General features: G+C 45.0%; 1 protein-coding gene and 1 long non-coding RNA gene across 20 annotated transcripts in view; one reads left to right on the forward strand and one right to left on the reverse strand.

Moving 5' to 3' along the window:
* Positions 1-21,364, reverse strand: part of B4GALT5 (beta-1,4-galactosyltransferase 5) — a 77,088-nt gene that overhangs the window by 18,783 nt on the left and 36,941 nt on the right. The window contains exons 1-3 of one of the 19 annotated variants that reach the window (XM_055545270.1): positions 7,696-7,997; positions 7,181-7,270; positions 3,830-3,964 (exon numbers count right to left, since the gene is read on the reverse strand). In XM_055545270.1, the coding sequence (XP_055401245.1) occupies positions 3,830-3,947 (118 nt within the window). In that variant the 5' untranslated portion in view covers positions 3,948-3,964; positions 7,181-7,270; positions 7,696-7,997. The other 18 variants (XM_055545265.1, XM_055545272.1, XM_055545261.1 and 15 more) reach the window with 18 other exon arrangements.
* On the forward strand, positions 7,863-8,566 carry LOC129626075 (uncharacterized). Its single transcript, XR_008701742.1, has 2 exons — positions 7,863-8,001; positions 8,366-8,566. It is a non-coding gene; the product is annotated as an uncharacterized LOC129626075 (long non-coding RNA).

Raw genomic sequence — 21,364 nt, forward strand, 5'->3', positions numbered from 1 at the left:
GGCTATTTCCAGGTCACGGTCCTGATCTCTTAAGGTACGTTCTTTTTAGGCAGCAGCCTTGTTTGCTTTCAAGGGTGAAGAAAGCTGGCATTACTTCAACGACACACTAAGCTTTTCAGCCACACTTGGCCTCCTAAAGACCTCTGAACGTGGATGTGTTCAACAGCACTTTTTTCGGGGTGGGTCAACACAGTTCACGAACTATCTCAGCCAGGCCACTCTCACCAAGCTCCTGGCGAGAGTGGCCGGGTCAGCAGTGATGGTCATCTGGCTATCTCAGCAGCTTTAGGTCCCAAACGCTCTCTCTGACTGTGCTAGGCAGAAAACGACTTTGAAATGAATTTTAAAAAACAGTTGGTTTTTACTGGATAAGCTGCAATGAAATGATGTTTCCTCTTCAACATTTAGTCACCAAGGATGTGCCAATAACGCAGAAGCCAATCAAGATGGTAATCTCAGATCTAGGTTACAACATTTAAAGGTGTGTTTCCTTGTTAAATCTATCCACTCGTGCACTCAAAAATCATTTACTCTGTGCCTCCTGTGTGTGAGGCAGGGTACCAGGCACAGGGGGTACAAAGACAACACAGGCAAGGAGGGCGCTGCTGGGGTTCAGAGGTCAGTAAGTCCCAACCCCGCCATGGCGCGGAGTCCTAAAACTCGTGTGCTCTGACCCCTTTGCCCCTAAAATGGGGACACGGCAGTTATCTTCCTGAGCTCTCGTGAGGAGGCCATGAGATAATGCAAACAAAGTGTGAACCCCATCATAATCAGGTCCCAACGACAAAGACTTACAATTTACAAGGAAAAGAGACACATTAAACTCAAAATGGATGATTACCTAGTCTGACCCAAGTGATGCTGGGAAGAGTGATTTTAGTGGATGGTTCTTTAGAAGGAATGATGCTGAAGCTGAAGCTCCAGAACTTTGGCCACCTCATGTGAAGAGCTGACTCATTGGAAAAGACTCTGATGCTGGGAGGGATTGGGGGCGGGAGGAGAAGGGGACGACAGAGGATGAGATGGCTGGATGGCATCACCGACTCGATGGACATGAGTTTGAGTGAACTCCGGGCGTTGGAGATGGACAGGGAGGCCTGGTGTGCTGCGATTCATGGAATCGCAAAGAGTCGGAGACAACTGAGCGACTGAACTGAACTGAATTTGAAGATAAACACATGCAAGTTCAAATAATAATGGGTCCCTGGATAAGCCTTCCAAGAGGCTAACTCACTCTCTGCTCAGCTTCTAGGGTGACGAGCCCTCAGGGAATTAACGTGAGCTTGTGTTGCAAGACCGGCAGTGGCGGGGGGACAGAGACCTGCTGCACGCCCTCTAACTTTGACAGAAAGCAGACCAGCTCGTCAATGGCCCAGCGAGAAGCCCCAGCACGCTCTGCCCTTGGAGAGGCCTGAATACTCGGACAGGGTAAAGGTCAGGATATCATACTCGCTTCATTATCCAGAGTGACACGGGGAAAGAGCTCTGAATGGCTTCATCCTTCAGTCAAAAGAGTCATCACACAACCAAAAGCAGGTTTGGGGCGGGATTTAGGGAAAGTCACGTGACCAAACCACACCAACACCCCCAAGATTACGTGTACATGGGAAAAATGGAAGTAAAATCCTGCCTACCCAAGGGAACCATTCGCAAATCAAGTGAGACGATGCGTGTGGGATCCTTTTCACACTGAGTGCCACAAACAATGAACTGTGCTCACCTTTTCCCTTGACTTCAGGAGCTACAGTGACTCCTCTTCTAGGCACGGGGCAGGCCTCAGGCCATTTGTCCTGAGGCCACAATGTGGCTGGAAAGTTCTGAAAAGTTGACGGCCTGCTCTTTGCAAACTTTTAAGAAGAAAGAAGGGCTTCCCAGGTGGTGGTTAGTGGTAAAGAACCCACCTGCCAATGTAGGAGACCTAAGAACCACAGGTTGGATCCCTGGGTTGGGAAGACCCCCTGGAGGAGGGCATGGCAACCCACTCCAGTATCCTTGCCTGGAGAATCCCCATGGACAGAGGAGCCTGATGGGCTAGAGTCTGTGGGGTTGCAAAGAGTCGGACATCTCTAAAGTGACTTTCAGCATGCACTCAAGAAGAAAGGAAGTATCGAAGCTTATCAGTTTACTCATCTGTGGTGCTTGGTTACTGCTAAACCGGCCAGCAGGGCAGACTCACACATTAGGACGTGGTCAGTTCTCAGGACTGAACTTCCCTTTCAGAGGTAGTGCTTCCTCTTGAGATCCCAACACCACAGAATTCTCATTTGCAACATTTGCAAAGCAATTACACATTCTTCAGTGAGTTCCGGATAATCTTAGAACTTACTAGAGAGGAACAAAGGGTTGAGTTGGAGCAAAGTGTTTTGAAAAATGTATGTGTTTTATAATTCTAGGCTTGAGTGAGATCAGTAAGAAGCCGCAGGGAAAGCACATTAGTCCTCAGTTAAAGAAATAAGAGGTAAATCATGAATTCGAAGTAAACTGAAATTTCAAAATCCATTTTCTAAATAAAAACCATCCCTGGCTGGAGATTGGAGATGCTTCACGAAGACCCATTTAACCATCTGGAAATACTTCCTCTGTTCAATTTTTGGAAGAGTTAAAAAGACATAAAAAAAGACAGCTTTCTCTCAAAAAGAACTTGCTATGTATAGTCTTTTGTAAAAAATAGCTAGTCAAACCTACAATTCAGGTTCAAGTTCTAACAATATAATGTTAGGCAAGCCATCTAACCTTGGTGTTCTTTTTCTCTCGTTACATAATTAGCACTTAAAAGATAATAAAAGCTACAGGTCCAAGTTCCAAAAACTGAGGCGGAAATGTTCAGTCTGGGGTCCGTTACTGCTGCTAAGCTGAATAATCTGAAAAGCCTTCTTCAAAGCTAAATGAGTCTGACCACCAAACACGGGCATGCAACTGGCATTCAACCACCAGGTGAAAATCACACCTGACCAAGGAAGGCAAGCTAGGAGATCCATTCAATTTCTCTTCCTGAAGTCACTTTTATAATTTGTGGAAACTGTCCCAGACTGCCTGATGATTACAAAATGGAAGTTTGTTAAGTTTCAACTAAAGCATTTAGACACAACAAGGTGAACCGGGCCTACTGGGCTGGCCAAGCTCGAGGAGCATCTGAGGGAAGGGATGAGATGGTGCAATTCTTCCTGTGTGGCCGCCAGGACCAGATTAGCTCTGAAAGCACCGTGGGCACACCAGCACCACATGGAATGCGAAAACAAAACCAACGAACCCCGCAACGCTAACCCGTAAAATACGTGCAGGTCAAGTCCAACCAACGAACCCCGCAACACTAACCCATAAAATAACTGCAGGTCAAGTCCAACCAATGAACCCTGCAACGCTAACCCGTAAAATACGTGCAGGTCAAGTCCAACCAACGAACCCCACGATGCTAACCCGTAAAATACGTGCAGGTCAAGTCCAACCAACCTATTTTTCCTCACAGGCTGTATGGATATATTTTTTGAAATCAAATTATTTACTAAATATTTTTGGTGCTCCTGCCTTTCTGGTGTCCTAAAGATACATGCTTAATCTGCCTACTTAGGGCAACTACACAAAAAGGGGGGCTCTTGAAAGATACTCTTCATGAAGTGAAAGTGGAGTCAACCGGTCACCCTTAACATACTGTCCACAGAACAAACAAGGACTCCTTTGGCAAGAGCTTCTTTTGATGATAACCTAAGACTCAGTCAAACCTTCCCCTCCTCCACAATGCACGTTTTTTCCATCGAAGAGAATTATTTGAAGCACATGTCCCTCTTCTGGGAGGAGACATTCTGAGCAGACCCCCGTTTACTGAATGCACCTGAGTCATTCACACTGCTGTTCCTCTTGGCGTAGGCGCTCCGGACCACCTGCTCGTAAACCTGTGCGCCGATGGTCCGCATGTTGTCCCGGATGAGGATGCCTTGGGCCTGCATCATGAAGAGGTAGGTGTTCACTGCGGAAACAGAAGGGGACGGAAAAGGGGTTAATTCAGAAGCAGTCAGTAACAGAAAACACACCAAAAAACCGCATTACTCTGAGTTTCTTTCCTTTTCCCCCTTTTCTTTCTGAAACGTCTTTAGGTGCTAAGGTTCTACAAAGCCATAACTTCTCTTTTCCATACTGGGTTCTAAGTTTTCAGGGCACTGATCTTCCTTGGGTAGCTAGTAGGACTTAGGGGAATATCTATCCATATTCGACAGCTTTAAAAAATTATATTCTACCTGAACTTCAAATACCCAAGCAGTATTCTAGCCCTGATATGATCAGAAAGACCTTTTGGATCAATTAAAACATTCCGGAAAAGATCTCCGCTCTTTTTAAATTCACATTCTCAGACTCACTGGTTATCCTCAGAGAAAGGAAACCACCAACTGCCCTGCCTTCTGGAATCACTTAGATGTAGGTCTGGTCCTGGCTATCTTTTAAAAGCAGTGATGAAGGCTCCAGCTACTTTTTTTTTTTTTTTACACTATTTGGAGAGAAAGAAGAAGATAGTGAAAGAATGCCAGCAGTCCTCACTATCCATCTGCCTCAGCCCCAAAGTTCACAGCAATGGAAAAGGAGCAAGTGGCTTGATCCGGATGTCAATTAAAACAGATTCCCTTCATGATACATAGAAACATCCAACCATCGTGTTGTGCATCTGAAACTAAAAGAATGTTATACGCAAGTTACAGCTCAATAAAAACAAGGTGAAACAAACAAAAACATATACTCAACAGATTAACTGCCCAATCACCATCATCTTTGGAAAGCAACCTCCCCTCGGGTTTTCCTGAAGTCTCTCTACAGCATGAAATTAGCCCATCTCTAGTATAATTCCTGTACTCTGTCTGCAATCTCAAATGCTATGTATTTGAAAGAAACTGTAAGGTTTATAAACATAGCTTCTTCACCAGCCATTCTAATTTATTCACGTTTCCCTCACCAGTCACTGTGAGAGGGGTGAGGGGACGGCATGTTTCTAAGTCTGCTAAGTCCTAGGCGTGTGCTAGGGCTCGTCTGAACACTTGGCTGACCTCCAACCAGGCTCCAGGCAGGTACGCAACAGACAGCCCTGGCCTCTCCTCCAGACTCAATCCACACAGCCTCATGAGGTCCTGGCTCTTCAGCAAGACATGTTTTGTGGACACTGTCTCATTATTATCACAGCGTCCTGCACATAATGGGCAGTAAATAAGGACTAAGTGGATGCAGCTTAGAAGTCAATTTATTTCCAGCTACCGTGGTTGGTGCTTGTGCTGGCGATGGGGGGTGGGGACAGGGACAAGTCAACTGGCACAACGCTTGATGTGGAAAACCCCCAGGTGGCCCACAGTAATCGGGGACATAAAAGCTTTCAGATCTTCTCTAAGGTAAAACCAGAGCCGTCAAATAATTAACAAGAGAAGTCAATGTTCAGAAACCAGGGAGCAGTTTCACATGAGGCCTGGCAGTGACCGGAAGACAAGGGCATGCTTAACTCTTGGCGTGGCCAGAGAGATCAGACACAGTGTTAACTCTCTTGTAGCATAAAAAAGTTTCCCAGGTCGGGGCGGCAGGGGGTGGGAGGGTGGGGGGAGGAACAGCTTCAAATCCTCAAAGAAAGTATAATGCTGTGAAGCCTCAGAAAACAAAGAGCAGCACCTCACTATTTACCAGAGAGCAGCTTGCCTGGCTACAGTAGGCAGGCAGTTAAATCTAAGATTTAAACTTCATCCAGTATCGTATTTCTCATGTGATTCTGCAGTAAATATATATTTTTTCATCACTTAGGCTATATATTATGTATGTTATACGTATTACACCAAATCTTCCTTCCATCCCCAGCATACTATTAAACCAGCTGTCTTCAATAATATAAAGACAAATATTTATTGAACACTTGTGTAAAGCTGTCACGCACTGCAAAAAATACACACTACCTCTTTTCCCCCAAATTTCATCTTCTCTGAGCTTTTTATCCTCTCCACTGTAAAGGATACCATTGTTAGCCCCTCTTTAAAAAACTCTAAACCTATGACTGATCCATGTTGATGTATGGCAGAGAACAATACAATATCATAATTATCCTTCAATTAAAAATAAATAAATGAGGGGGGGAAAAAAACAACAACTCCCTTCCTATCTAATTCTGTTCGATTCCCCTAGGGCTGTTCTCAAACCTTTCCCTGCCTATCACCTGGGGAGCCCGTTCCTACACCTCCCACCTACCCCCAGACCCTAATTCCCTAAGTCTGAGTGGCGCCCATGAACTTGCACTTGTAACAAGCTCACAGGTGACACCCGTGTGGCTGGGCAGAGGAGCACGTTTCCAGAATCACCGCTCTAGGTAGGGAACTTCAGCTACATAATCAGTAATAGTGAGTAACACATATCGAGCACTTAATTCTTTATCTCACTTAATCCTCATAACCTAAGAGGCAAGTAATACTATCCGACTCAGGGTTGACTTCTAGGCTTCAGTTTCTCCACCTTGCTTCTCCAAGGTCACTGAGGGATGGATCTGAACCAGGTCTAACTATGCTCTAACCGCTAAGCTTAAGAACTTGCTCATCTGTGTTCTAGCCACCTGTCCTTCAGAGATTTCACACCCACATGACTTAAACTATAGCTCTTAAGAAGATGGCAATCAAGTCTTTATCTCCTACACAAAGCTGCCGGGCGGATCTTTCTTAATTACAGATATACCCACACAGCTCCTCCTCAAAAGCCTTCTGCATCTCTGGCCTTCGTGCCTGGGCTTCTGCTGATCCTCAATGCTTCTGCTCTCCCTGCGGCCGTGCAAATCTCATTAATCCTTCAAACCCCAGTGTAGCTACTTCTCCAGTCTTCCCCTTCTAGGATTTCTGTGGTATTCAAAAATGTGCCTTTTGTTTTTATTTTGTCTTAGTTTGCTAACAACTGTCTCATGTGTTCATCTTGTCATTCAATTAACAAATTACACAAACCACATATTATTAATGTTTTTTGTAAACTCTCCACAGGAATTAGCAAAAGGCTGAAAAAAAAAAAGCCAGAGAAGCAAATTTTTGCCAAAGAAAATAATCACAGATTCATAGACTCAGGGTTGGATGGGATTTTAAAGAACACTTTTCAATACCTCCTCAGACACCACCACCCAAAAACTGTGCCTTCTGAGAATGCAGTCAGTCAGTACATTAGAGCCATCTTCAGAAAAAAACTCTACCTTGGGTTGGGTCCAAAATGTTTTCCAGCCGCTTTTAAGCGCTGGTTCTCATCCTGCCCTCTGACGGAAGAGTCAAGTTCCTTTCCTACCCTTCAGATATCGGAAAACAGACACTGTCAACCAGGCTCACACCCACCCCGCCTAACCTGTAACTTCATGCTAAACAGCCCCGCTTCCTCTGTTAACCACCCTACCCGCTCTCTTCCTGGAATCACCATGACTTCACTCACTGTCCTGGGCTGCTCTGGATTTCAGCCCAGGGGTCCACACCTGACAAAGAGTGTGTGGCCTGTGCCGACAGTGGGCAGGTACAGTCTGATGGGCCCAGAGCCATCTGTTACCAAAGCGCTGCCAACAACTCGAGCCCCCTCTTGGAGATGCAAATATGCAACAGCTCAGGGCCAAAGAAATCCTACAACAGAAATGCTGAATTTACCTAATCCACTGTTGCCCAGGGCAGCTCCCTTGCCCTGTGATACATGCTAAAATAACATTTACTACAAATTCAGGCTTACTTGTAGCTTTTTTACACTTTCATGAGAAATGTTTATTACTGTCCTGCCCCCTCTTCTAGATTGAGGTGTCTCCTGTGATCATAACTCAGCTGAGAGAAATAAGCCCCTTTCAGGTTTAAATAATCGGAAATTTCCATCCAGGTGCCCATGGAGGCAGCCTTGGGCCACAGTTTTAACTGGAGAGCTTCCGGGAGCAGAGCAGTGGGCACCCTAACGGAAAGGCATCCTCTCCTCCCTCCATCAGAATTCCAGGCGGCCTCCACATCCTTAGGAGTCAGGGAACACCGTTTTCACTTGAACACACAGGTTAATAAATGACTCTGACTCATAAAAAATTCCTCACTAGATAATGAAATCTGACATTTCGGCTTAAAAGCAAAGTAAATTGACATAATGAACCCAAGAGGAATTGACACAATTAGAGGAGTCTATATACTTAAAAAGCTCATAATTTTAACCTAAATGTGTATCGTTAATGTTCATTACATCTGGCTGGGTAAGGTAAACAGAATTAAGAAAGCCATCCCTTTTTCTTGACTACCCTTTAAAATCTGTGTCTTAACGCCAACACCCAACACGTGTGTGTGTGCACCCCCCATTCCTTTCCGGCTTTATTCTTTTATTTAACATATGACACCTTTTCTTAATCTGTCGTGTTATCTCCCTCTAGAATGTGAGCTCCGTGAGGGCAGGATCTATGCCGCTGGTGGCTGGAACAGTGTGTCTGGAACACAGAGGATGGAGAATAAGTACTTGAATACATACATATCTAAGTTGGGACAACGAACAGTGGAGCCTTCTGAACTCAGCTGTGCATGGATATGGGATTTCAAGCTTTTCTCTTGTGATTAGCTCCCTACTCCACTATGAGAGGAACTTAAAATGTTTTGAGTTAACCAGCTTCGTTACATGAACCTGGTCACGAAGAAAAGTTCAGCAATTCCTTTGTACCAACCGAGCAGAGCTGCCAAACAGATAACATTTTCCCTAAAAATGTTCTCTGGTACTCTCGCTCCTGGTAGCTCAGCTGGTAAAGAATCCGCCTAAAATGCAGGAGACCCAGGTTCAATTCCTGGGTCAGGAAGATCCCCTGGGGAAGGGATAGGCTACCCACTCCAGTATTCTTAGGCTTCCCTGGTGGCTCAGCTGGTAAAGAATCTGCCTGCAATGTGGGAGACCTGGGTTCGATCCCTAGGTTGGGAAGATCCCCTGGAGAAGGGAACGGCTACCCACTCCAGTAATCTGGCCCCAGAATTTCAAGGACTGTATAGCCAAGAGTTGGACACAACTGAGAGACTTCACTTACGCTTGGTCCCCACTAAGTTGCTTGGCTTTGTAATGCTCCTTAACACACTGCACTGCTGCTGCTGCTGCTAAGTCGCTTCAGTCGTGTCCAACTCTGTGCAACCCCAGAGACGGCAGCCCACCAGGCTCCCCCGTCCCTGGGATTCTCCAGGCAAGAACACTGGAGTGGGTTGCCATTTCCTTCTCCAATGCATGAAAGTGGAAAGTGAAAGTGAAGTCGCTCAGTCGTGTCCGACTCTTTGTGATCCCATGGACTGCAGCCTACCAGGCTCCTCCATCCATGGGATTTTCCAGGCAAGAGTACTGGAGTGGGGTGCCACTGCCTTCTCCGACACAGCCACTAGAAGAGATCAACTACAACTATATGCAACCACATGGATGCGTCTCTCGTGCAACACATGAATTCTATGTACACAGGGCCTGAAAGAGGCATGACTAATCTGTAGTGTCAGAAGCCTGGGAAGAGGTATCTAGGGCAGGGGTGGGGGTGTGTTGGGGGGGTGGTTTGGGAGGGGGCTTCTGGTCGCCTTTTATTTCCTGACCTGGATACTGGTTTCATAGGTATACTCCTTTTGGAAAAAGTCATCAAGCTGTTCATTTATCTGTGCACAATTTAATATGTATGCTATACTTTGATAAATTTACCAAAAAAAAAAAAGGATTGAGGAAAACCCATGAACTAATTTCTAGGATATATTGTTACCTGGAAAAAAGCAAAGAGCAACAGCGTGTACATACGTGTGTGCAGGTGCGTGCACATGCATGTATGTCTTATGCTGATACAGAAATAACGGTGAAATTTCAGGCACATACGTATTTTTATAGGAAGAAAGAGATGAAAGGCAAACCAGGTAAACATGATACACCTGCCACGAGCCAGGAACCGCCCTCTACTATGTGAAAGAATGGTGATTATAAATAAGATGCAGTCCTCGCCAGTATCTTGAGTGACAGCCAGACAAGGAAACTCAACCGGTGCTCACTGTGAGGGAGCCCGGTGAGGAGCCATAGCTCATACTGTGAGGGTGGCGGGGTGTCAGAAAGCACTCCCGAGGAGAGGTGACCTCTAGGAGATGGTCTAGCAGTAAGAACGCTGAAACAGGGAAGGGAAGGGCACAGATGCAGGGGCACACAGGGAGAAAGAGACATCTGAGGAACGAAAAGCAGTTGGGTATGGCAGGAATGAAGGGTATGTATGGCAAAAACAGGAGGCTGGGGTAGGCAGGGGTGGAGAGGAAAGCAGAGGAGAGCGGATCACAAAGGGCTTTGGCACTGTACTTAGGGGCCTGGCATTGAAGAAATAGTCCAGGATCAGATTTCAGGTGGGCCAACTAGTAGGGATCAGTCAAAACAAGCGAATACACACTCCCTGCTCAAACTCACGGCTCTGAATGAAAGACTGAGCTTTTCAGCAGACAGAACTCAGCTCCTTAACAGGAGGAACCGCTTTGGAAGAACTGAACAAGGCGCCGTACGCACAGTCCCATTTGGTTACTACAAGTTGGGTGACAAATCTCACCAAAAATGTATTTTCGCTCTAGATGAAGCAGCAGGAGGAATCATTCCTCTGTCTGCCAAATCTTGGAGTGGGCAGATGGAGGGAAGACGTCAGGATATAAAGCCAGTACTACTGATACCGGTCCCATCGCTTCATGGAAAACAGGGAAAAAGTGGAAGCAGTGACAGATTTTATTCTCTTGGGCTCCAAAATCACTGAGGACAGTGACTGCAGCCACAAAATTAAAAGACACTTGCTCCTTAGAATGAATTCTATGACAAGCTTAGACAGCGTATTAAAAAGCAGACACATCACTTTGCCGACAAAGGTCCATCTAGTCAAAGCTATGATTTTTCCAGTAGTCATGTACAGATGTGAGAGTTGGACCATAAAGACACTTTGGCTGAGTGCCAAAGAATTTATGCTTTCGAACTATGGTGCTGGAGAAGACTCTTGAGAGCCCCTTGGACTGCAAGGAGATCAAACCAGTCAATCTTAAAGGAAATCAACCCTGAATATTCACTGGAAGGACTGATGCTGAAGCTCCAATACTTTGGCCACCTGATGCGCAGAGCTGATTCACTGGGAAAGACCGTGCTGCTGGGAAAGACTGAGGGCAAAAGGAGAAGTAGGCAGCAGAGAGCAGAGGATGAGATGGTAGGCAGCATCACTGACTCAATGTACATGAATCTGAGCAAACTCCAGGAGATAGTGAAGGACAGAGGAGCCTGGCATGCTGCAGTCCACGGGCTCACAGAGTCAGACACGACTGAACAACAACTCCTGATACACAGCTGGGGAGAGCTCGTGGGGGCGGGGCGCAAAGGTGAGTCTGGTGTTCAGTGTGGGCCCATCAGACTAGGTGTTTTCTGGGGATTGGCTCACGTCTGGCATCTTTCTTCTGAACACCTCCTACAGCCCACCCAATGTGTGATTTCTAACAGGGTCAAGTACATTCCAGGAAAACAACGGAATAGATCTATGAACCAAGGCTTGTACCCCATTCACATTCATATGATTTCAAAATAAAGGATGGGGAAAGGGAGAGAATATAAAGGGAACAGAGCAGAAAAGGAGTAAATAGAAGAAAACAGGAAGGCCACTCACTCTCTCTTCCTGCCCCCGTCTATAAAATACCCAAATGAGACATAATAAAAATCAAGGGGAAACAAGGACTGAATATGTCACAGGAATGCTGAAGTTTGATTTCTGTCTTGCTAGATCAGCTGCAAAACTCACACAGCCTTTTTGGACCAAGATTTTCTGAGATAAACCAGAACCTGAAAAATAAACTGATTGCTCCCCCAGATCAGATGGTCAGCGTGCACTACTCCACACACAGCTGTTCTGTAAAGAATGAGCCAACTTATTCTGCTCATAAAGAGATGGATTCCTGTAAAAAGCAATTCGTGTCTTGAGTCTCTGTGTGCCAGTGCCTTTCTAAACACTTCATGCCTTATCTCATTTCATCCTCACAGTAAACGGAGAAATAGGTTATTACTCTCATTTTATAGATGAAGGGACTGACTGAGGTGTGGACAAGTAACTTGACAATTTGGAGCCAAGACTTCCCAACAGCTCTTTGCCTCCAGAGTCCAGGTTTTTAGCAGATATGCTCCCTTGTCCCCCAGGCGCCAGATGCCCAGGGACGCTGCTGCCATCGCACTTTGCTCACTGATTCTTTCCATCTGAATCTTTACGTCAAACTCTTATAAGTGACTCGCCTCCAATATTCCACTTCAGTGGTGATGCCACTGATTATGGCATAGCATGGTACATCCCCTAACATTTTATTAAAATTGCTACCAGTTTGAGGCTCAAGAATGAATCCCAAATTTCTGCTTTTCAGATCTACTTAAAATGCTGGATAATCATACTATACAGACAGAGATGAAGATCCAAAATTGTGGGTACAGCGACACACACTGAAGAAGGAAAAGAAAGCTGTTTTTTTAAGACACAAGGAATTTTTTTTTGGACAATAAATTTACACCCTTTGGCACATCTATTTTAATGTTCTGGAGCAACTGTGTGACAATTTTCACACATAAAGTATTTAAAGAAAACGGGGGGCTGGCAACGAGAGACATTAACCGTAAGGAATCCCAACAGTTACTTGAGGAGAAAAATTTCATTTGACGAACTTTTTGCTTTCCCGGTTGTTCCCACTTGAGGCAGACAAACCACCAAATCAAACACAGGTTTTGTTTTCCACCCTCTCTAAGTACTATCTCCAGCTATTCAAAAAAAAAAAAAAAGTCCAAGTGGTAAAAATTAACAGCTTTGAAATACCCTGTAAACATTTCCACTGACCTGTTAGTCTATTATCTGTTAAATTATTAAACTGTACATGAGATTAGAAATGAAAGTGCTGCCTGAGAGATACTAGCTAGCTGAGTAGCCTACGGTGGTCGCTTAACTTCAGCTTCCCACCCCCAATTTTTCTTCTAAAATTTTAAGTTCTTTTAAAAAAAAAAAAGATTATTTATTTATTTATGTATGTTACGGCTGTGCTGGGTCTTTGTTGCTGCGAGTTTTCTCTAGTTGTGGCAACCGGCTACTAGCTGTGGGGCACGGGCTTCTCATGGCCACAGCGTGCCCTGCTGCAGTTCACGGGCTCTAGAGCACAGGCTCAGCAGTTGTGATGCATGCACGTAGTTGCCCGAAGCACGTGGGATGTTTCCCAGAGCAGGAATCGAACCCATGTCCCCTATGTTAGCAGGCGGATGCTTAACCACTGCACCACCAGGGAAGTCCCTCCCCCCAAATTCTCAACAGCGTGGTGAGTTAACAACCTCCAGAAACACACACGTGCAGGAGAGGCTGAGCAAACAAGGATGTCCAAATTTGTCTCAGAGATGATCAAAAATGACCTTTCTGGGGCCGTTGGCACTGGGTTGCCTGCACGGACCGTGGCCGTGCCCCGGGGGTAAATGTGCAGAGTGAGTAGACGTGTCACGGGTGGGAGCCTGACTCTGCCCACCTCCTGGGCCTGAACAAGGCTCTCTGGCCTCAGTCCCATCGGCCAAAGAGCAGAGTGCCTCCTATGGCTGCTGACGCCTGGCCTCTGTACGAACGCGCTCGGGTAACACCTCTTCACACAAAGAAGCTTTAATGGCACTTTTCATTTTTAATGGCGCTTTTAATGGTACCTTTTCCTGGTACCATCCCACCCCCAAGACTAGTCTTGGGTGGTCTTGATTCTTTCCCAACTGATATATATAAACTCTTACCATGATCCCTATAAATGTGAGCTTATCTCTTCCAGCAGGCTATAAATTCCTTACCAGTACAGACTGTCTTTCTTTTTCTCCATCTACAATGTCTGATAAATAGGAGACACTTATCTGTTTATTAAATTAATGAATTACAGCTCAGCACACAGCTTGCTGTTATGGCCATTTGGTGGAGGAACCTTGTTTTCTCAAGTTAGAAGCAGACTGGTTTTTCTGCAACCATACAAGAAAGATTCTCTAAGCCAGGAGATGACATAGTGAAACTGATACCTGACAAACTTTGCTGGTGTGAGTGTAAATCAGTATAACCCTTTGGGAAAACTATTTGCAAGTTCAACAAAAAGCCGTAAAAATACTCATATTCTCTGATCTAGCAATTTTAAGGCAATTATCTGAAATACGAGGACATTCTATGCACAAAGGTTTTAATTCTGTTATTCCTAAAAACAAAAACTTGGAAAACTCAAAAACTCAAAAGCAACAACTAAAGAACAGATACATATACCTCGTAGAATCTTGTACAACCTTAAAAGTAAAAGCTATGAAATGTTATAAACAGAATAAAGGTAGAAATTCTTGCAGTAACCAAATCTGTTCAAATTGATCCAAAATTACAAAGTTTCCAGAATTACTGAGAATGCCTTTTTCACACAGCACCTATTTAATGTCTAGGAACAGTCTCTAGGAATGAATGCTGCCTTGGGACATGGTCTTTTTCTTTCTTTTCATTTTTGTAAACAATGATCATACATTTATATGGGGGGAGGCGCACAAAAACAGAACCAGGCTTTTGCCTTATTAAGGATCCCCACCTTTTTACTGCTCCAGATCCAAATAATCTTCCCAGTTGCTGCTGCTGCTGCTAAGTCGCTTCAGTCGTGTCCGACTCTGTGTGACCCCATAGACGGCAGCCCACCAGGCTCCCCCGTCCCTGGGATTCTCCAGGCAAGAACACTGGAGTGGGTTGCCATTTCCTTCTCCAGTGCATGAAAGTGAAAGGTGAAAGTGAAGTCGCTCAGTCATGTCCGACTCTTCGTGACACCATGGACTGCAGCCTACCAGGCTCCTCCATCCATGGGATTTTCCAGGCAAGAGTACTGGAGTGGGGTGCCATTGCCTTCTCCAGTACTTTCGCCTACCTCCAAATGATTTATTATCATCCTAAAACTTCTGGGGCTTCCGGTCATAACTTGACCGAGCAAGTTCTCTCCATCAAGCCCACGACCCCAAAGTATTTTCCCGCAGACAGCCCTTTGGTCCCCCTCCAGATCCTCTTTTGGAAAGGAGATTATTCTCCATGTCCCATGGGGATAATATACGATAATCATATTATTTTTAGCCTAGAAGATTGTAACAGACTAATAGGGTTATCTACTCTTTGGGAATTTAAGCGTTTCCAGAAGGCAACGTTCTAGCCGAAATGAACACCCCGGTTGTCAAACACATGGAATCAGAGCCGTGGTTTCTATAGAAGGTCAAAAAGTATCAAAGAAAGCACCTGGAAATGCCTTGACTCGGAGGCATAAACATTCAGCAGAATAAGGTCTTTCCTTAACACCCTGTGGGTATGATGCCCTTCCTCCAGACCAGATGGTCTGTCTTTGCTGCTGCTAAGTCGCTTCAGTCGTGTCCGACTCTGTGCAACCCCAGAGACAGCAGCCCACCAGGCTCCCCTGTCCCCGGGATTCTCCAGGCAAGAACACTGGAGTGGGTTGCCGTTTCCTTCTCCAGTGCATGAAAGTGAAAAGTGAAAGGGATGTCACTCAGTTGTTTCCAACCCTCAGCGACCCCATGGACTGCAGCCCACCAGGCTCTTCCATCCATGGGATTTTCCAGGCAAGAGTACTGGAGTGGGGTGCCATTGCCTTCTCTGGTCTGTCTTTAGCAAACGTCAAACTGTAGTGCTAGAAAGGGGTCTTCTGAGCACTCATTTTCTGTCATCTGTAATAAGGGCTTTGTCTTTCGCTTGACCCAGGATGAGCAGACGTTAACTCTTCTTTCTCCAGCTAAGTGACGCTCATGTGCACAGCAATGCAAGGCCCGCCAAGTCCACGGAAACAGGAGGCCAACCCACTCTACGAGGGGATGCTGTAGGGTGTAAACGGTGGTCAAAACTCCTAAGACTACTCTGGAACATCACACACGCTTCCCACAGATCACTTGATGGCCAAGGGCAAAAATACACGTTTACAATGGGGAGAGCAGACCGGCATTCTTGACCACGAGATCAAACTGGGCATCGCTAACATTAAAACAAGGTAACATTACCTTCAAGAGTATTCCTGCCAAAAACTTTTAACCTACATCTAATCAAGAGTTCCGATCTTCCGGTTTATAAAAAATACAAAGGATTAAGGAACACATCAAATGGACACCAGGCAATTCTAGATTGTAGGACATTCTATGAAACAACTGGCCTAGACTCTTCAAAAATGTACTGGAGGTTGAGGTGGGGACAGGCAGCTATAGACTGAGACCAAAAAGACATAATCAAATATAAAAATACGTGACTAGGGGGAGGGCAGCTATAAATAACACTTTCAGCACCACTGGGGCAGTTTGGATACGGGTTCGATACTGGAAGACATTATGCAAGTACTGTTAATTGTGTTAGTTGCAGTAATAGTAGTGTGGTTATATAGGAGAATATCCTTATTTTTTAAGGAGATGTCTGCTGAGGTATTTAAATATCTTGATGTCTATTTACAATTTAATTTTACATGGTTCAGAGGAAAAAGAAAGCCAGAGTTAAATAAAAGCAAAGAGGTAAAAACTGTAGACTCTAGATGGAGGGTCATGTGTTCACTGTGTGATTCTTTTAACTTTCCTGCATGCTTGAATTTTTTTCATAATAAAAATTTGGGGGCAAAGTCTGATTTTGGATGTACCTAAAATGCCAACTAAATCTAAGTTATAGTAATACTGCACTAAGAATTCTCTAAACGTGTCATAAATTATAATACAGGGATAAATACCTTGGTAATGGTCACATACAAACTTAGAGCATTCAGTGGCTATTCCATGCCCCTCACTCCCCAATTCTTTGTTTTTGGAACCCAAAATTGCACTTATTCTTTATCTCAGGAGAACCGAAGAGAAATTATATGTTAAATCTTCCTGTTGCTCCCTCACTTAATCTCTGAATGGCTTTCCACAGCCTTCAACGTCAAGTTCTAAATTCCTTATGCTTAGGTGACTCAGTGTTCATAAAACCTGTCCCCTGTTGCTGCAATTTCAGATCTTGCCACGCCCCAATTCCAGCCACAAGGGACATCAGCAGTCCTCCAGGATCTCAGACAGGGCTGCTTCCACTGCCTGGACCTTCACTAAGAAAAAGCATGTGTTTGGGGTGAATAGGGAGGGGAGGAGAAAAGATTCCAGGGAAGACCAAACCCAGTTGAGCCTCCCTCTCCCTTCACACATTCTGGCTCTCTTCAGTTACATTTGAAGGTTCACCAAATGAAAAATTGACTAATTTCTGAGATTGGATTTATTCTCTAGGCCAATCCCTACTCATGCCCACCCCACAATAAAAAAACTGCAGTTTTCCCCAAAGACCTTAAGACACTGACTCTCTGCTGTGAGAGTTGGATCATAAAGAAGGCTGAGCGCCAAAGAATTGATGCTTTTGAATTGTAGTGCCGGAGAAGATTCTTGAGAGTCCCTTGGACTGCATGGAGATCAAACCAGTCAATCCTAAAGGAAGTCAAACCTGAATATTCACTGGAAGGACTGATGTTGAAGCTGAAGCTGCAATACTCTGGCCACCCGATGCAAAGAGCCGACTCGTTGGAAAAGACTCTGATACTGGCAAAGATTGACGGCAAAAGGAGAAGGGGGCATCAGAGGGTGAGATGGTTAGATAGCATCACCGACTCTGTGGACGTGAATCTGAGCAAACTCCGGGAGATAGTGGAGGACAGAGGAGTCTGGCATGCTACAGTCTCTGGGGTTGCAGAGAGTCAGACACGACTTAGCGACTGAAAAACAGCAATAGCTCTGCTGGCAACCATATAGGACTGAAATGTCATGAAAATTAAATTAAATTAAATTAAATTAAATTGTCCTCTGTAATAGATTTAGCACTTTAAGTATTAACAAGACTGCCAGAGGGAGTAAGTTTATCAAGGGATAGGAATCCTAGCAGAGGCCAATTACCATTTCCCACCACACCCAACTACGCAGGCTCTCCAGGCCTTCGGAGTTGCTTATGACCCTGTGGATTTGTTAGTAGGTGCCTCTGACCAAAAACTATTACAATGGATGCACTAGGGGTTCAGCGTACCGGGAGGAAAACCTGAACCGTGAGCGAGAACTAACTGAGCGAACAGTACTGCCTGGGTTTTGTTTTTTGGTCTTTTGCTGTCTGACAATCCAAAGCCTAGCGTGCCCACTTGGTTTCCTGTCTCTCTTCTCACCTTGGTTTTCCCTTCTCACAGTTATTTTTTAAATCAGCAAATGCCCAACATTTGTAAATTGTCAGTGGCCATCTGTGCTTTTCACAATTAGATCCCTGTTAAAAGGAGCAAAATTTTCAGCTCCAGACTTGACTTCAGCAATCGGGCAGATCATTAAAGGGGTGAGCGAGTGACTTCATCTTAAGAGTAGGGTCGCTGTACTCTGAGGCCACCCTGAAACAAACCTAGTTCTTGAACTCAACCGTAGGCTCTGGATCTTTTGACTGAAGTTTTATTACTGCCTCGCCTCCTCCTACCCCAACTCTTGCTCCCCAGACAAAGTCTTGCACTTTATGGATCCCTGCTCATAAAATGACTCAAGTCTACAGATGGGGTCACTGGCAAATTTTTAAGGCATTGAAATATTATCAAGTAAGAAGTGGGTTAAAAAAAAACACAACACTGTTCTAGTAGAGCAATGAATTACATAAGAATAAAAGAAAAACTCACCCAAAAGAAAAAAAAAAAAAATCCAGAAGTTCCAATGGTCACTTTCTACCCATATGACCTCTCTAAGTGGATCCCCAGAAGAGTTTCCTAAAGTGTCTTCTGCTAATTTGTGGTTAGAGCCCAACATGAGAACATGATGCTCACAGCAGGATACTAATGCTAAGTATTATAAGAGATTATGGCTGCCTTTGCGTTAAATAATTTATGCTGGGAGTGGTAATGAAAGCAGAGATGAAGTTAAGCTACTGACTGGAGATTGTAGCAACTTTATCACCTTCGCCCGCCACAAAAAAAAAAAAAAAGAGAGACAGAGAAAGAGAGAAGGATGAATGAGTCCCTTCAAGACCCAGAGTTGGCTGTGCGTGCTTACTGATCTCCTCCTCTTCCTTTAACAAGCCCCGCTGCTCTCCTGAGCACACTGTTTGCCCTTGGCAGCTGTGCCGGGGCTGTGACGTCTGAGAAGGCCCTCTGTACTAGCGCTAGGGCTGCCACGCGCAGAACGAGTAGGAAGCTGGCTGAAGGGGAGGCAGGTGCAAGGGACACAAGGCTGTGACCAGCCTGTCCTGGCCCCTTCTCAAAGGAAGGAGAGACAAAAAAGCCAAGTAACAATAGTCTTCAGCCTTTAAAGGAACCACGATGGCATTCATTCTCCAAGATGACTAGTCCCTGCTGCTTTCTGGTGAGTAAGGAGGGAAAGTCATCCAGGAAAGCAGAGAATTATAATACTTCCATGTTCCTCTACAACACAAAGGCGCCATCGCTCTAATTCTGGGGCTCGCCCTTCTAACAGCAGCCTACGAATGTGTGCGTGCCTATTTTTTTTTAAAGATGCTACAGTTTTGATGACGTCTTTCTTCCCAGGGGCATTTACGCAATCTTTTCAGAGGCACCTTGAAGAGTATCAGCCAGAAAACGCTCCACCTTTCTGATGTCAGTCAGGGAGTGTGGGCTAGAAAGGGAACCACAGGCTTCAAAGATGACCACAACCACACCACCTATCGTGCGAAGATGATCCACATTCAGCTCCAGCACAAGTTCGTCCTGGGTATGAGAAGTCTTCGAGTAGTCTCCCTCCCCAAAGTCTGGCCCTGAGGTCACACGGTAGCCCCTCCTGGAAAAAGGTTCTCGAGGTCCTTCCACCCCTCCCCACCCCCCAGCACCTCGACTCCACTCTAGTTTCCCCAAAGCAGTGTTTCCGACAGCACAAATCTTCAATCCACCAGCAACTTCAACACTAACTTAAGTGCACTAACATTTCTACCTTTTTTTTAATCCCATTTCACACCATTTAGACCGTAAACACACAAATCTCTAATCCTAAATGCTAGGTGCAAACCCTTGGTGATTATGTTAAAGTCAAGCTTTTTTAATTTTACTTGATCCTTGTCTGATTTCTGAAGTGGAACTGTCTACTGAGGAAAAGAGTTGAAACTGTTCTTTTTTTATTATTATCATTATTATGCAGCCTTTTATCGTTTATTATGCACAAAAATAAAATATAACCAGAACACGATACAAAACAAGTCACACTCTCCAAAATTACATACGGATTTGATGGCAGGAGAAATATCTTTTAAAACAAATGTGATCATGTGCTCTAAAGAGAGTTTCCACCCTAGGACTCAGAATAAACAAATTTTATTTCTTCAGAGCCAAGAACGGCACGGTAGAGAATCAGACGGCACTGGAAGAGAGCCTAGATCTTACCCCTGCCCAGATGCCAATCAGATACAGCCGAGGGCTCCTGGGCTAAATTAGAAGATGGTCAACTTGGTTACTAATTTCCCAGAGACAGCCCAAGGGAAGCAAGAAAGAAAAGCAGAACCTGGAACTCAGACAGGATGGAAGGCATGTCATGGCATTAACTAGAGCCCAGGACAGGTGGATTATAATTTGGCTGAAAAAGAGTTTAGGCCCTTTCTGAGTTTCTTCGCCTACTGTTCAAAGGAGGCACGTGCGTTCCCAGTATAGCCACCAGCTAGATGCCAGCGGGGCATCCTTAATGGATACAACCTTTGGTACTGGCGGGCATGCCTTTGAAGGGCAAGACTTATAATCGGCTGGCCACGAGGTCCTGAAAAATGCCTCCCAACATAAGGCTGCTAAAACACACAATCGCTAAGCCCTGGAAGCCATCCAGGAGCTCCCCAGGTCTTTGGAAGGGTGAAGTGACACAGATGCAACAGGCTAAGAAGGACACACTCCTCCCAAATCCCTCCTTGCACAAGCCTTGATCAAGAAGAAAATGAAGGGACCAGAGGGTTTCATTTCATTTTGATTAAGTAAGTATTATTATTTCCATTTTATAGAAAAGCAACCTGGGAGTCCATCACTGCTCTGACCTGGCTTAAAAGTTCCCATTCATCATGCTACTAAGACGGTGGAGACCCTTGGCCTCCATATATTCTTCAACACACACTGTTACTGCTGTTACTGCCAACAGGGGTAAAAATGAAAAGTTCCTGGGTTCCTGGAGCCCCAAGCAAAGTCCCCTCCTACCTGCCAGATACAAAAATTTCATCCTTTGCCCACTTGATAAAAGAAGAAAAAAAAAAAATTTTAAACCTAGGGCCAAGACCCTACTGGAGAAGGCAATGGCCTGGAAAATCCCACGGACGGAGGAGCCTGGTGGGCTGCAGTCCATGGGGTCGCTAAGAGTCGGACACGACTGAGCGACTTCACTTTCACTTTTCACTTTCATGTATTGGAAAAGGAAACGGCAA

The sequence above is a fragment of the Bubalus kerabau genome, chromosome 13 (assembly GCF_029407905.1).
Source record: "Bubalus kerabau isolate K-KA32 ecotype Philippines breed swamp buffalo chromosome 13, PCC_UOA_SB_1v2, whole genome shotgun sequence".
NCBI classification, from domain to species: domain Eukaryota; kingdom Metazoa; phylum Chordata; class Mammalia; order Artiodactyla; family Bovidae; genus Bubalus; species Bubalus kerabau.